This window comes from Lates calcarifer, linkage group LG15 (assembly GCF_001640805.2).
Source record: "Lates calcarifer isolate ASB-BC8 linkage group LG15, TLL_Latcal_v3, whole genome shotgun sequence".
Lineage (NCBI taxonomy): Eukaryota > Metazoa > Chordata > Actinopteri > Centropomidae > Lates > Lates calcarifer.
The window spans coordinates 12,068,397-12,084,120 of record NC_066847.1 but is presented as its reverse complement, the minus strand read 5'-3'; the positions used below and the strand labels follow the sequence as shown (position 1 = coordinate 12,084,120).

Below are 15,724 nucleotides of genomic sequence, written 5' to 3'. Positions count from 1 at the left end.
TCATAGTAATCCACAGGTTCGATTCCAGTAAGCACTGAAACGAAGCATTGTATTAATTTTATTAATTTATTCTGAGAACCATGAGCACAGACACTAGATTAGAATGTACTTCATACAAAATCTATCAACTGATCTGTCTAGAGGCTTTTATTTTACATAAATAAATACAAAGAAGAAAGCTGTTAGGCAGAAATTAAAACATCAAATCACATTCATTAATATTATGTACAAAACAAAGTGACTGTATATACAATGGCAGGGAACTGAAATGCTTTATAAGAAATATTCATATAATGATGCTACGTCTTAATTTATCCCTCTGCTTCCTCACAGTTTCATCAAGTGCCATATTATTTGGGGCTTCAAAACTACAAACAGTTTGTCGACCTTATATAGGCTACAGTCAGTATTTATGTTAAAAACATCATACCATTCACTCAGCAGAGCAAACAGAGTCATGTATGAGTGAGTAATGAGTACAAGGACAGAGGATTCAGATCATCAGGTTACTGATTGACATGAAACTCATCTGTCACGACAGCTTAGTTAGCTACAGTATATTGGTGCTACATTACTGTGTATGGACTGTATAACTTTATAACCCACTTTGGCAAAAGCTCCTCCATCCTGCCCTTTGTACAGTTTTGTTTTGATACGATGATTCAGGTGCCGTAAACTCAAAGGTCAAAGACAAGGCAGGACTAGAAAACACTTGCATTCAGTACGCTGTGCTATGTGTAAAACTTTGAAAGCACATCAGGCGCATCATCAGTACACTTAATGTATCTACATTAAAGCGGTCATATGCACACTCATTCATTATGCACACACACACATACAACAGACCCCAGTGTATGTGTGCTACCAAACACCGCACAGTTTTTCCTTCAAGAATGTTTGTGGTTAGTTGAAGTGATGATGCTGCAGTCTAGGAAACTCATCTCTGATATCCAATTCCAACATGCTCGTGGTCAGATGTGATAGTAGAGCTGCTGTTTGACTTCAGTCTGCATTTGAAAAGGTTTGGTGGTTCTAAGCCCTTCACTCCAGAACTATGTCTTCCTTTCGCACAGTCGCTTCATGACTTGATTTCAATGACTTTGATGAATGGGAGTGGTTTGTTTGATGAGGTGGACAGCTTGATTGGTTTACTATGACAACAAGAGAAAGAAAAATAAGCTTGCGCACTGATAACTGCAAGAAAACGATTCCTTAGCATAAAATGTACAACTAGATTATGTGGATATTTGAATGTAACTGAGGTTATGTGTGTTAGTAAAAGTACCTGTAGACAATCTGGGGGTTGCGCTCTGATGAAAGGTAAGAATTTGACCTTTGCCCTCCCATGAAGTAGTCCACCTGGTCACGCATCTCTCGGTTCTGTGCACACAGGAGTGGTCAGTTCACAGTAACACCAGCGAGAGTAAAATTAATATGGACGCCACAGAGACAGTGGTGTCATCTCCTTCCTCTCTTTCTCTGCAGAGATGAGGCAGAGCAAGATCTATTTCCTCTCTCCCATCCCTCGCTTCCAATTAACCCTGACCCTTCATTCCAAATTCCACTGATATGCCATTAAAAAGGCAAGACAATAAGCAGTTCTCACCTCAGCCTCCAAGAATGCCACTTTCTCCTCCAGCTCTTTGATCACGCGGTCTCTCTCCTGGATCACCATGCGAGAGTTCTGGAGCTAAAGGCGAGCAAACAACACAGTCAAACACTGAGCGCATCCTGCACAAATAATGAAGATGGAGGCGACGTGTTTGCTTTACAGAGCCTCGCACATGTGCGTCTCACCTGTTCGATCATGTGTCTGACTTTCCTCTGTTGGCTTTTCAGCATGTCGTCCAGATGGTGGATCTTTTCTTTGAGGATAGCAACCTCCTTCTCCAACTGTTCAGCCCTAAAATATCCACACAGATGTTTACTCTATAGCATGCTAGCAGTGATTTGATTGCCAATGATTTGATAAAAAGATTTTTCAAATTAAATTCGCATTAGCTGACCTCTGGTCCCCTTTCTGGCCCTCCTCTCTGATCTTGCGCAGCTCGCGGAGTTCCTCCTCGCGGTTGCGGATGGCCTCCCGCAGGGTGGCGCTCTCCTGCTCCATCCCTCCCAGCAACCTCTGGAGCTCTTCGACGCGCCTGTCTTTCCTCTCGCTGGCTTCTTCTGTGGTCTTCAGCTTCTCCTCCTGGTCGCTCAGAAGCTCCCTCAGCCTGCTGCCTTCAGCCTGGGGGAGACAGTGGATTCAGTTTGTTTAAAGTATGGCTTTGAAATACAGTGTACAGACACTGTAATGATGCATAATGACTGTAAAAATATGCCGTGTGTGTATCTTACCTGCAGCATCTCCTTCTCCTCTTGGTGTTTCTTCTCAGCTTCCTGCAGCTGTGCATACAATCGCTTACTGACTTCCCTCAGCTTGGTTCTCTCTGCTTCATCATCGGCCTCCTAACGGAGAAAGAATGACGTGGTAAGCGAAATGATTGATAACCAGCTAACCCAGACAGATAGATAAGGTACTTCTATGATGATGTAATATTAAATCTTGTTTTATTTTGCTCGAGCTCAGTGGGTTCGGCTGCCGTAAAGAAAACAGGCGTGTCAGCGTGCGTCATTAGAGCTGTTGGATCATGACTAGTGTTTTCCCTCCTATTTCTGCAACACTTCTGTGAGTAAGCCAAAGCGTGAGTCACAGATAAATGCTATAATTGGCGCAAAAACAATTAGACCAAACACAACCGTGTCACAGTTTTGTTGTGCTCGGACAAAACACAGCTGACAAGCAAACAGTAGCGCGAGGCTAAAAGACAGCAACAAAGCTATTAAAGGATGAAGCATCCGTGGAATGCTGGGAACAATAAGAAGGGCCCAAGCACAATAACACATCGCAGGCGGAGGAACAGTGTGTGCTGGAACAAGCTCTCTTGCACATTTTCATACACCCTTGGGTGCTATAAGCATATTTACTCTCTGGCATCATGTCAGTTCAATCCTCCCCTATATCACATCACTGCTTGTCTCTCTGTTTAACTTTACACCTCCCTCTAACTGTGCGCCTCTGGGAGGTGATCGCTTTACAGCCATCACACGAAACACACATTGTTCAGAGAGGAAAACACACACAGTGGACTGCGGCTACGATACGCGAGATTTGATACGTGCATTGCTGAAAAGACTCATTCTGTATACGCAACCTTGAACAGAGGTCGTTCACACGAGAGAGCGCTCACCTGCCCGTCAGCTTTAGCTCCTCCCTTGGGGGTGGACGAGGCACTCTTTCTGAAGGGGACGCTGACTTTCCACCCGTTTGTGTGTGGCTAGAGGGGGGAGAGAAAGGGAGGAAGTGAGAGAGGAAGGAGTGAAAGATGGAGTTGAGAGAGGTGGAGGAAACAGCACTAAGCACACAGGATGTTAAAATTAACAATGGTATTAAAAAAGCCACAACAAAGAAGCTCAAAATAGACCTACCTTGTTTTTGGCCGCCATCTGCTCCCTCAGTGTCTTCAAGCAATACCTCACCTGGGTGAAACATAATAGTGAGTGATATTACAATGTGCTTGTGTTTCAGGTTCTAACAAATGATACAAGACTTTAATTGTCATGAAAGAGAAAACAAGAGCGGAAGACACGCAGACAGCGGCATCAGAACGAGAAGGAATTTAAATTATGCAAATTCTTATATAATTCAGGATACAGGGCGGACAGACTGTGGTGTGATAGTGTGTGTTTGTGCATTAGTGAGATAAACAGAGTTAGACACTGTCCAGACACCGACCTCCTGTATCTGGGAAACTTCGTCTGACAGCATCTTCAGGCTCTCCTGATGTTTCTGCTGCTCTTGTCTGCGTGCCTCTAGATACACCTTGAACAGGGAGAGGCACGGATGTTAAAACACCAACACAACCACAAAACAAACATCCATCAACAGCAGATCTGTTCCCACTCACCTTGATAACTTCCACCTGCTCCTCTGTAGACTTGACCGGTTCAGGGGTCAAAACAGTTCTGTCGCTGGCCGGCTGTACCAGTGCAAATGCCCGTCCGACCGGCTGGAGAGTGGAGAGCAGAGAGTTAACACCGCGGCGTGGACTGCTGTTGCGTGAGCAATGTGTGGATGGGCGTGACTATAACATTTGCAAACATGCTAAGCAAATGTGAACATGAGTGACGTCACTGCACTTTGCTAACACTAGAGCAGGCGCTGGATGGTGTTTGTGATCGATCTTGCAACACAGCATTCAGAGGAACTGCCAGGAGCACATCCGTTTAAAAACCATTATGAAACATCTGCTGGAAATTTCCAACAAATGATGCAATTAAATAATAACTTGCAAAATGCAATACTTTCAGAATGAACTGCGTGTATCAGTCGTGCCCTCAGCAATTTATTCCTGTGTGACTGACTGACTGACTGTGAACCTCTGCAATCAGGAGGCAAGGAACATTTAGCCATCACTGTGGTGACTAACCCCTAAACATCTGGTGCTTCTTTGGAAATGGTAAACAGACTTGGCCAAGACCATAAGCAGAGAGAGTGAGGGAGGGACACACTGAAGAAAGTGGGGAGAGAAGTTATGTAACTCAGCTGCTCTGGTGGTCCCAGAGCTTCTTTTTTTATGTAACTTTGGCACTTGGTTTTGGTAGAACAATGGTTGTCTTGAGACATTTTGAGTTTGTGGGAACCACACTGATGAAAAGCAGATGAAAGCTATGGCATGTTTAAAAGCCGTCTGCGTCTCTGTACAGTTTGTATGTAGGAACGTGGCGTGATAACTGTGCAAATGTAGCTGTAGGTAGCTCTGAGCTAATTCCTTGGAATAGCTGACAAGATTAACTGTCTGAACTTTCAGATCCAAATATGGCCTGAATGACAGCACCCTCACCTAGTGCCACAGTTTTTTTTCTCAACAAAGAAATAGCAGATTATTCTCCTTCATGTCTCTAAACATTTATTAAAGAGGAAATGTCACTTTAAATATAACAGCATATTATTTTAAACCACATACTTTCCTCTCAAGTATCCAACTCATCTATTTAAACTACACTAATGAATCTTATTCCATGCAACTTATCTAACACTACTCTCCTCGATCTCCTACTGTCCTGAGTGTAACATAAGTTAACAGGTGCAGGAAGTTCTTACCTTGTCCCTGTGCTGCTCTGTGCGCCGAGATGCCTGGTTCTGGTCGTGCAGTGTGAGCCGCAGTCGCCTGCACCCCTCCTGAAAAAAGGCAAAGTAGAAATGAGAAGATGAAGCGAAGCCACAAAGAGACCGTTATGTGATGGAGAGACTGATTGAGCACTATTTTGAGGAGGAGAGGGGAAAAAAGAGGAGGAGAGACTGAGTCATGCTCACTGAATGAAACAGAGAAGGAGGGGTGGGGGTGTGAGGGTGGCAGCAGCCAGTAAAGAGAGAGGGGTACGAGCGTCAGAGAGAAAGCAAAAGTTTTTCACGGCGGCACAGAGACAGATTGTTTGATTTAAATTGTGTGCTATAGACGTCAGAGGGACTTAGGCGGAAACCCTCCAGACGCTCGCGGCCAATTGGAAGCAGCGGCTGGATTTCTGGGAAAGTGGGCAGAAAATGTAATGTCAAGCAAGACAGAACATTTCCATGGCAACAAAACCTCATAGTAGCCATAAACTATCTGGTGTGCAAACAACATAATAGGGTCTGAGAGAATATAATAGGGAGGAGTAAGTCTGAGACAGAACAATTCACAGATGCTCGACGAAAGCGAAAACGCACAAACCTTTCAAGTTTTTCTCTCAGTCACAGCAGAGAAGCCACTTTAACAGGAAAAGTCTTGAGCGGGACGTGACTGGGTGTGGGTCTTCCAGTGCAGGGAAACCCCTTCTAAGTGATACCCAGTGAGTGTGTGTGTGCAGGGATAAAGCATGCGGATGTGAGGGAGGAGGTCAGAAGCATTATATAACTCATTCCAGCCAACACAAATTGTTCTGTTTATTTTCCCGTGTATTCAGTGTCCTCCTGGTGTTTGATCAGTGTCACCTCTCAGACATGAAACAGGCAAAGAAGAAACGACTGCAGTGTTCTCATGTGGTTTAATACTGTAAACACACACGCAACCGATTTCAGAAGAGTGCACACACACACACATCATCAGATTGACTGGTAATATATTATACTGGTTTAATGTGTTAATAAGTAATAAGTCTTACCAGAGAAATGTGTGGATATTTGCGTGCGTGCATTTCTCCACAAGGCCATGAAATGTGTTTGAGTGGGTGTGTCATCATTTGTATGTCCCTACTTAGCCTTTATGTACAGTTATACTTCATTTCTTTGTTTTCTTTTGGTGAATAACCTCCAGCACAAAAGGCCCAGGTACTGTGCGCTACCTTGTAACTCCGGTTTGGACTGTCAAAGAGATTGTTTTTATCACTTGACAGAACAATCTGACCTCAAGAGCCATTTAGCAGCTGTTCTGGAGCTTTCAATCATGTCACATGATCTTTGTCAGAATATGGAGTTTGCCTGATTATTATGGAATTATGGATGTTCAAATTCTCATTTTGAGCTTTAAAAACGACTTCTAAGCCAACATAGACAAGAAGTACTTGAAGGGCTCAGAAAAAAATGGAAATTTGAACATTTACAATTGTGTGACATGACAGAAAGATCCAAAATCAAGACTGAACTTTTAAGCGCAATTGTTTTTGCCTTTCAAAGTTAATAAAGGCACATCTACTGTAAAGAAAAAAACTCTGTCTGATATGAAGAATGCCCTGGCCTTCATGTTACCCAGACAGGGGAAATGAACTGGACTGTGTTGCGTAACGCCGTGATAAACAGCGGTGAGAGGTTATAAAAGTCTAGGTGATCTATAAGCTACAGAGAGCCTTTATGATTAGCTGGTTATCTATTCAGGAAGTGCAGTAATGGAAGAAAAAGCAGAGAGGGACAGATGGGACTGAAAAACGCAGGAGAGATAAGAAAAATAAAGTGACCAGGCAATAAGAACAATACTGAAGACAGAGGAAATAGCCAAATAGTTGGGTTGGGGTGGTCCAAGTACGACACACAGAAGTCAGAGAAATGAAAGGCAAAAATTTCCCTCTTGTTCAACATGCTTTCCTCTCAGATTACAGACACCTGAAAGCTCTAATAGGGCACAGCGATTAGAGGGAAGAAAAGAGATGAGGGGGAGAGAAAAGGGGAACAGCGAGCGGTCTGTTAAGAAGGAATCCATCATTATACAGCTGCTCTGGCCCTTCATAGACACCCAGACAAAGACTCTGCTAATCCTTGCTCTGCCATCAACTATTTACTGGCTAGTCTCTCTGTCCTTTTTCTCTTTTATATTCACATGCACACAAAAATACCGTCTATACCACCTTCAAAGCCAACCTGTAACACTAGACTTCCCGGGAACACAGACAAAGGGACCAGTTGGATGTGCTCACGGACATTGATGCATGCATGCACACACGTACACGGCCACTCGCACGCGGGAAAACACACACGCAGTGGCGTGCATTAACTCAGAGCACACACCACCTTTATAACAGAGCAGAAACCTGAAACTAAGCGCACACACACTATGTCCACGCCGCTGGGTGCATCGACAATGGGCACAAAAGATCACGGGGTACGGCCAGGCTGAAAGGCTTAAAGGGTATGAAGACGCTTTTGTTTTGGCCTTTGGCATCAGGAAGCCTGTAAATCATCTGAATTTAATTAACTGAGGGGAGGCTGCTTCACTGAGAATGTTTCTGATAAACAGCCTGAGCTGCAGAGCTATGTGTGACATGATATTGGATATAAAATTGCTCAACTCAGCTGGCAGCAGGTATCATGGCCACAAATAGCAAAACATCTTGTGCCTCCAGGTGTAGTGCCTGCATTCCACAGAAATTTCCTCATGAGAGAAAGTGTGTGTTTGTGTGTGTGTGTGTGTATGTTCACACTTCACCAGCCATTAAATCACTGCATCCCTCTAATGCACTGCTTTACCATACCTGCTGCACAGATGTCACTTTTGTCTTTCGTCCAACAGCATCATAAACCTCGGCATGTGAGGCCCTGAGTCGACAGGTGTGAGCCGACTACACAGGCGATTGGGCTGAAGGTATCCTTACAAATTTTTCCATAACGCTGCCGCTTACAGCACCTGAGTCTCAATGCCTCAATTATGTGAGGAACAAGGAAACTAAACATGTTTTTCTAGAAATCCTTTTTCACCAGCATAACCTGCCAGACTCCTTAGTACATCCATGTTTAAAGTCGTCTTTAACAGTTTCACACTTTGACCACTGATCAACAAGTACTGAGCTTTAAAACTAGTGAGTTTTAAGTAATGCTGCAACGATAAATGAATTAATCAATCAAAGGAAAATTAAATTGCAACTGTTTTGATATTTTAGTCATTTTATTTTACTTTTCAAGCAACAATGCAAAACTCTTGCATGTTCCAGTTTTTCAAATGTGAGGATTTGCTGTTTCTCTTTGTCATATATAATCATAAACTGGTTTTGAATACATACCTTCATACACAGTCTATGTGCATGACAGTTCAATACTTTTTGCTTTGCTTTTTTATTTTTTTATAGACTAAAATATTGATGAATTAATAGTGAAAATTGTTAGTTTCTTTTCGTATTAAATCCTTTAGAGTGTAAAGATCAACTCACTCAGGATTTTTTGAACTACACATATCGTAGGTTAGCGAGGGCCATTATTGCCTGACTGACTGAGGCTTGCAGCTTCACTCAGTCAACAGTCTGTATAAACGGTTAAGTTAAAGGTTAAGTAAAGTTTAAAGGGAAGAGACAAGCTAAGGTGTGGAGAAAGGTGTTGCACGGTTTTGCGTGTGCATTACCATCCGTGAGAACATGAATAGGTGAACCGTGAAGGTAAACAGCTTGTCCTGGAACATGGATCTGAGTCATGAGGTGAGAGTTGCCATCAGGGCAGACTCCACAGTGATGGAGAACCCTATAATTATTTTGCTGTTAGTAATAACATCTTTGGTTTTTTTTCCTGCTCTTTGTGGCGTATGGACCAGGTGTGCTACAGCACGCTCCAGTCATTCCTCTGCATAAATGTATTTATATGTCATGTTTGGACGATTCCCAGCCAGTGATGTCAGACACTTGTGACTGAGCTGGTGACCGAGGATGAGGATGTCTGGAGAGATAACAGTGGCGTTATTTAAAAAATGCCAGAACAGGAAAAAAAATCTTCTCTATTCTGGGTTTTCTGGGCAGAGAAATTGAGCGACAAGTTACAAAAATATTTAAAATAATAGCTACAACTATAATGGAACATTCTGTTTCAAAGCCAGTGCTGGTCAGTCCTCTGGTTTCAGTTCCAATAAACGCACTTATCAACAAAACCAGCAAAGGCCTCTCTCTGCTACATCACGCACATTCCCTCTCCATGTGTATCTTTATAGACCTGATAAACAATAAAGACGTTATTTTTATCAATAACCTTTCAGTCTTGCACAGCCATTATGGCATGTTACATATAGAGATGAAATACCTCGTCTGCTTTATTTAGACTGTCCTGAACAGCCATATCAGATATGTAAATACTGTAGGTGGGTGACTATTTGACTATTGGATTTGACTCTGATAAAGATGAATTTGTGTTCTGCTTGAAGCTGATGCAAATGTCCTATCAGTTGCATGTTAGAGCGCAATGTATAATAGATTAAACAGAGGCTGAACAAATATGGAATTTCGTATGTTGCTCCATGACACATTCCTCAAGCAGTTAATCAGTTTATTAGGGGTGTGAGTGGTGTTGCCCTTTGTACACTCTGACCTGTCTGGCAGTTACACAACAGAAAGTGATACTTGCGTCTAGATCACTGACACAACTGTGTAATCTGGCGCTCAAGCTCTAGTGATAGATTTTAGAAATCATAATCATGGCCTGGAAGTGTTCTCTGTAGAGGCCTTCATTAGAGAATATCACCCGATATGAGCTCAGTGGATTGGTCTGCTGCCGGCAGGAGGCTGATAAGGTGAAAGTGTCATGTTGCTCTGCAGCCTCATAAACCACAGTGCAGGTTAACAGTTTGCTTTTTCAGATGAGGTAAATGATTAAGCCATTACCTGCCACAGACAGGGGATAAAGCCTATGTATTGTGCGTGACACGAGCAGCTGCTGCTGAGCGCTCCTTTAAACCCACGTATCCATCAGCGAAGCTCACACTGTAAATCAAGCAAGTGTGCCCTTTAATCCTGTTTAACAAAACTTCACATGCACAGGTGGTGCACAAGCAAAGCTATTACAGGTCCTGTAACTGTCTGTCACAACTGTAACTGTAAGCCCATAAATGATGTGGGCAGGAGGCACCTGTGACAGGCACAGATGTTATTTGGACTAATTCTGAGCTGCTGTCTTAATGTGTGTGTTGGGACTTTGGGGCAGGAGGAGGGGGAGGAAGGAGCTAATACTTGAATTACTACAAGGCCAGAGACTTAACAGTAAATACACCACTCAGAGCAGATGAAGAAACTCAGCCATAAGCTCTGTGACAGAATCACATCACACAGAGCCTTTAAATCCAGTATACAGAGTTAAACTGAGCAGCCATGTAAAGTGATAAAGAAGGGAGAAAAAAGGAAATGAAACAAATGACCAACAGATCCAAAAATCTGAGAAAATTAAGATTTAAGAATATCTTTACTCCCTCTGATTGATTAATTTTCTTGTTTATGCACAGAAACACACAAATATCTACTCATCATTTAATAGAAAAGAGTAAAAAGTTTAACATATGTGTGAATAACATCGAGCAACTCACCCCATACTCTTGGTTTTTGATGTCCTCAAACGTGCACAGACTTCTCGTCATTCCGTTCATCTTTGATAGAAATATAATAAATAACCCACAAACAGACTAAATAAATAAATAAATAAATAAGGGCGAACTGTGTCAAGCTTCCTCCGTCGGAGCTTCCCGGCGTCTCTGTGCTGCTGTTATTATCAGCCTCCAGACCGGTGTGTGTATATGATGTGTTCCTGTCTCTGCTCCCTCCCCTTTCTCTCCGTCTCTCAGTACACTGCGAGAACTTTTCTCATCACGTCACGATGGGGAGTGTGCAACATAGAGCTGAGCCGAGCAACACGCCCACGAACCGACCGAAACAGCCAAATAGGGAACTAGGGAAATAGGGAATAGCTGTGAGGGGAGGGGCCAGGAGGCTGCTGGAGGTACTTGCTAACTCCGGTACAACAGCTTCTGGAACAATAACCTCCAGAAACTCTACTTTACATCATGATTATCACATGATAGTGGTATGTGTCAGGTTAGGAGGGGAAAAAATGCTAGGTATGAAGCAAGTGATGGGTCAACTCCTGCTAAATGCTGTCCAGTGAGTGCACTGCTCAGTTTACCTATGAATTATTAATTGGAAAAGGTTAAACCTCTGACTGAACCTGTTTAAGAAGTGTGTCCTACTATTACAAGGCAATGGAAAGCAAGGTATTACATTCAGTGATTTCAGGCTCTCTTTAAGCTGTTTTGCAGAGATATAATTTTTTATTTTGTAACATCAAAAGAATTGATGTAAAATTACAAATCACTTTTAACAGGCCTTCTATGTTTCCTATGTTTTTTGCCCTTCATTGACAAAGCACACATACATTACCCTATTGCTCACCATTTCCTAAAGCATACTGTATTAAAAAGAAAAAAACAGTGTTTTCTGAGGTTGCAGGTATGAATTGGCCTTTATTAATTTCCATACAGTATGCAAATTAATTTGCAAAGTCATCCACCACAATGAACAAACATCATGTTATTCTTTGTTTTTGTCAAAGTTGTCTTATTGTGGTGTGGTTAATACAGAACAGGCTGTACCCACAGCTATGTTACCACAAAAGGACAGCGTAACTTTGATAAAAATAAATAAGTGCAGACCTGCTCAGTAAAATCCATAAAGTCAGGTCTGTTTTGTTTATATAGTAAAAAGATTACAGATCACGAATTTGTCTCAAAGGGCTCCTCAAGTTGTTTTTATACCATATGAAAATGAATGGAAACCAATTGAAAAATTAAGGGAAATAAAAAAGTAAAATGTTGTGTTGTGTGCTTAACAGGTAGTAAACATGCTAAAGCAGCCACTAATGTGGATATGTATCTCTCTATGTTGAATCTTTCTGGCATTAATGTTACACAATATGAACCACAGAGGTCACAGAGGTCACACACAGGGAACAAAGAGACACTGCACAAGTAGGAGAGTGAGCGTTGACTCTGCTGGCATTTAGCTGATTCCAGCAGCAGCTGATCCAGACCGACGCAGACCTCAAATTGGATAAAGACCTTAACGGCATTAATGGCTGCTGAGGAGCAAACAACAGCTCACGGCGGCATACAAGGGAAGACGCTAAGTGAATCTGAGCCAGAGACAATACGAGCACACACAGAAACAATCAGAGGACACAGGAGGGAAAAAATGTCGCCAATCTTACATTTATCAGGCATGAATGAAAATTATTAAGTAAAGTCAGTGGGATGTTAATGAGGAAATGTTTTCAGATAACTCAGTGAATTCCTGACCAAGAATATAGAGTACTTTTAGACCAGAGTGGGTGTTATTTCTTTAATGGTTGAATTATCATTTGGAACGAAGCTCTCCCACACAAACACTAACAAACACACCTAAACCTTACCACAGTATGTCATCATATGTCTCACCTGCTAGGCTTTAATATGAGCCATAATTATAGTATGTGTTTACATCACAGAGCTGACCACACACACTCAGACAGACTGATCCGGAGATCAGGCTGTTATGAGAGGTCTGCGTGTTTACATACATCCATGTCTGAGATTTCAGAGTGAGTCAGGATGCTGCTATTCACAACCATTCACAGGCTTCTGATGTGACTTTATAAGTCTTCTCATTTTGAGCTGTGATATGTTGTTGAAACATTAGTAGTTCAAGGCTCTGGCACTCTGTGGAGGTGAACCACGAGAATCTGACGTGTGTTTACATTGAAGTGAATAGGAAACAAAATCATTAGTCATTTGCTAGAGGATCATAATCACCACTATGTGGGCAGTCTGTTTTTTTTTTTTTCTTTTTCTGAGGATGATGTCTATTAAAAGGTTAATGATTCAATCAGATAACGTGACCACAAGCACAGAAACTGACCAGAATATGAGAAAAGGCAGACAAAGGTCATGTTCTGGATGTATGGGAATAAATGATCAAGGGTTGAAAGTGCACCAGTGTGACACAGAGTCAGCCTGTGATGCTTTCAGGAACAGTGATGACACAATATCTGTAGTCACATACTATATTTTAGTAAAGTGAACTGTCATTTTTCTGTCCTCTCCACTCCTTTGTTATCGTCACAGCCCTACTTACCCACTGAGGCAATGTCCTTGGAACCTTTCTCTGGGAATTTAGTGGTTACAGCATCTTGGGTGGACTTTTTACGTTCTACATCATTATCATCATATCAATTCCAACACTCCACCAGAACGTCACAGCACATCCAGACTTTCATGTACAGGAATAGAACTGTAACACTTAATCTTACAAGCCTGTTAAGGAGCACTTGTTACTCACATAAAATATAACTGAACACTTAGCTAAATAAATAGAATATGAAAAACTGAAATGTTTGCACACTTTTAGAGACTTTCCCTATGTCATAACTTCAGTATTTCTAAAATTCTGCCTGATTATCGTGTTTTTGAACACAAGGGCAGGTACTTATGTATATCACTGATGTATTTAAATAATGACAGTCTGTGCTCCAGTCATCTTTGTATTTATTAAATCTAAATGATTGTAGAACTATATAAAAATAATTTTATCACTATCCAAACTTCTGTCATCTAGCCTAAAATTCTTCTATGTCCACATTTGGAGCACCTAGAGGCACATGGAAATATTTTGACACCTACGGCTGGGGTGCGTACTTTCTGAACAACAGCAGCGGCATGTAATCACAAACACACCATGATTTCAAAACACAGCACACCCAGCGATTGGCAAATCAGCTTTCAGCTTTGAAGTTATGCCTGGAAAGCTGGAATGATACGGACACCCAATCCCACCCATGGAAAGTATGTTCCTTCATAATTTATAGACCAGCAAAACAGGAACTGTACACACCATGTTGATGCTGTACAGGTTTGGTTACATTAGAAGGGAAGTGTAGTATCATGGATGCCACATCTGGTTCTACAGCAAACATTAAAGGTGTGACCTCATGCCAACAAAACATGTTACAAGTGAAGTGAATTTAAAGCTGAATTCCCGGGGAAACCAAGAGAGGCAAAGAGCTTTTGAAGATCAATCACACAATAGCACTGTGGTAGGTAAAGTAAGCTCGTCAAAATCAGCAAGAGACTCGAAAATTTCTGACGCAACTGTGGTGTCCCAGAATAGTCAAACAGTCTTGTTACGAGTGCCAAAGTGCCAAATAGGATGTAAACACATAAATAACATGAAGCATCCCTACTGAGTGCTGCCTTTCATCCATCTTTAAGATGTCGGAAAAACAAATTGCCTGAAGTCATAAAAAATGTTTTGGCCCGACACATAAAAGTATGGATTTATTCCAGTAACTCTGAAGAGATTTTGCTGAGATTAAGATAAGTTGGATCAACAGTTGTCGTTGTTACAAGTGGGATTATCTTCTGATATCAAATTTTGTCTCATAAACATTTCACAGTTCTGCAGACGTTTCATTGAAACGGTTTTTCACACAGTCAGAACATTCTTGACATACTTCACCCTGTGGTGTTCCTGGCAACAACAGACAATCCATCACTACCCACAGGCCTGTCCTGCCTGCATCTAAATCTGATCACACAGTTAGAGTTCCAACAAATAGACATAATTCATTTGTCTAACTTGGTAAAGGTGTGGTATTATGTTGCTCTCTCTCTTATAATGCTAAAATGTTTCTGACTTCATTGTTGTATGTAAAGAGAAGAGGCCTGAGCTATTTATCCACGACTGTGTGAACATCTTGTGAATGTGTCTACAAACAGGTATGCTGACCTGGCATCAGCGCAACTGACTCTGTAAAACATTACACTTTCTTATTCAAATTACCTCTCTGAAAAAATACACTATACAATGTTGTATTGCTTGTAATTCCTCTTTCAAACACTTGTTACTATCATCAACACAAACAAAATCAGCATTTAGTCCATGTTTTTCAGTTTTACCTCCTGTTTGTGAATTGCAGTGTACAGATTCAGTTGTGCATTCAACAGTTTCTGAGTTTAGTTAGTCTGAAGTCTATGCTATTCATCAGATCATGTGAACATGTCCATAAACAGGAAATGCTGTCCCCTTGTATCAACACATAAGCTGAGTTGATTTCCACTCTGCAACAAGAGATAAGAGGACAAAACAACAACATTGGCACTTAGCCATGGCCGCTGCAGGTCAACACATGTACGCCTTTTTCACAGGTCTATAAATTTGATATAGCAGAAAGCATTGGTTACAAATTAATAATATTTATGATTTAAGTGCTCCACATGTCGCTGAGTGTGTATGCACAATGTCAAGACTTTGGAACTAGTAAGCCCAAATGGGAGGAAGCTGTTACTGATGTTAATTGTTAAACCAGAGGTTTTTCTGCTATGTCAAATCAAAATGTCTGCTATCAGGCTGTAATCAGACTGATAATGTGGAATTAAGGTTGGGTACGGGAGACACACACTGATGAAAACCATTATGTGCTTAACCAGCTCTTGGGTGGTAC

General features: G+C 41.7%; 1 protein-coding gene across 1 annotated transcript; it reads right to left on the bottom strand.

Annotated features, from left to right (window-relative positions):
- Positions 1 to 42: 42 nt before the first annotated feature.
- Positions 43 to 11,025, bottom strand: tuft1a (tuftelin 1a). The gene is made up of 12 exons (XM_018680520.2): positions 10,785 to 11,025; positions 5,147 to 5,224; positions 3,951 to 4,052; positions 3,779 to 3,865; positions 3,472 to 3,522; positions 3,234 to 3,320; positions 2,341 to 2,451; positions 2,007 to 2,230; positions 1,798 to 1,903; positions 1,607 to 1,690; positions 1,286 to 1,380; positions 43 to 1,151 (listed from the first exon to the last, which is right to left on the bottom strand). The coding sequence occupies exons 1-12, from the start codon at positions 10,842 to 10,844 to the stop codon at positions 1,079 to 1,081; spliced, it is 1,158 nt and encodes a 385-aa protein (XP_018536036.1). The 5' UTR covers positions 10,845 to 11,025; the 3' UTR covers positions 43 to 1,078.
- Between the last annotated feature and the right edge of the window lie 4,699 nt (positions 11,026 to 15,724).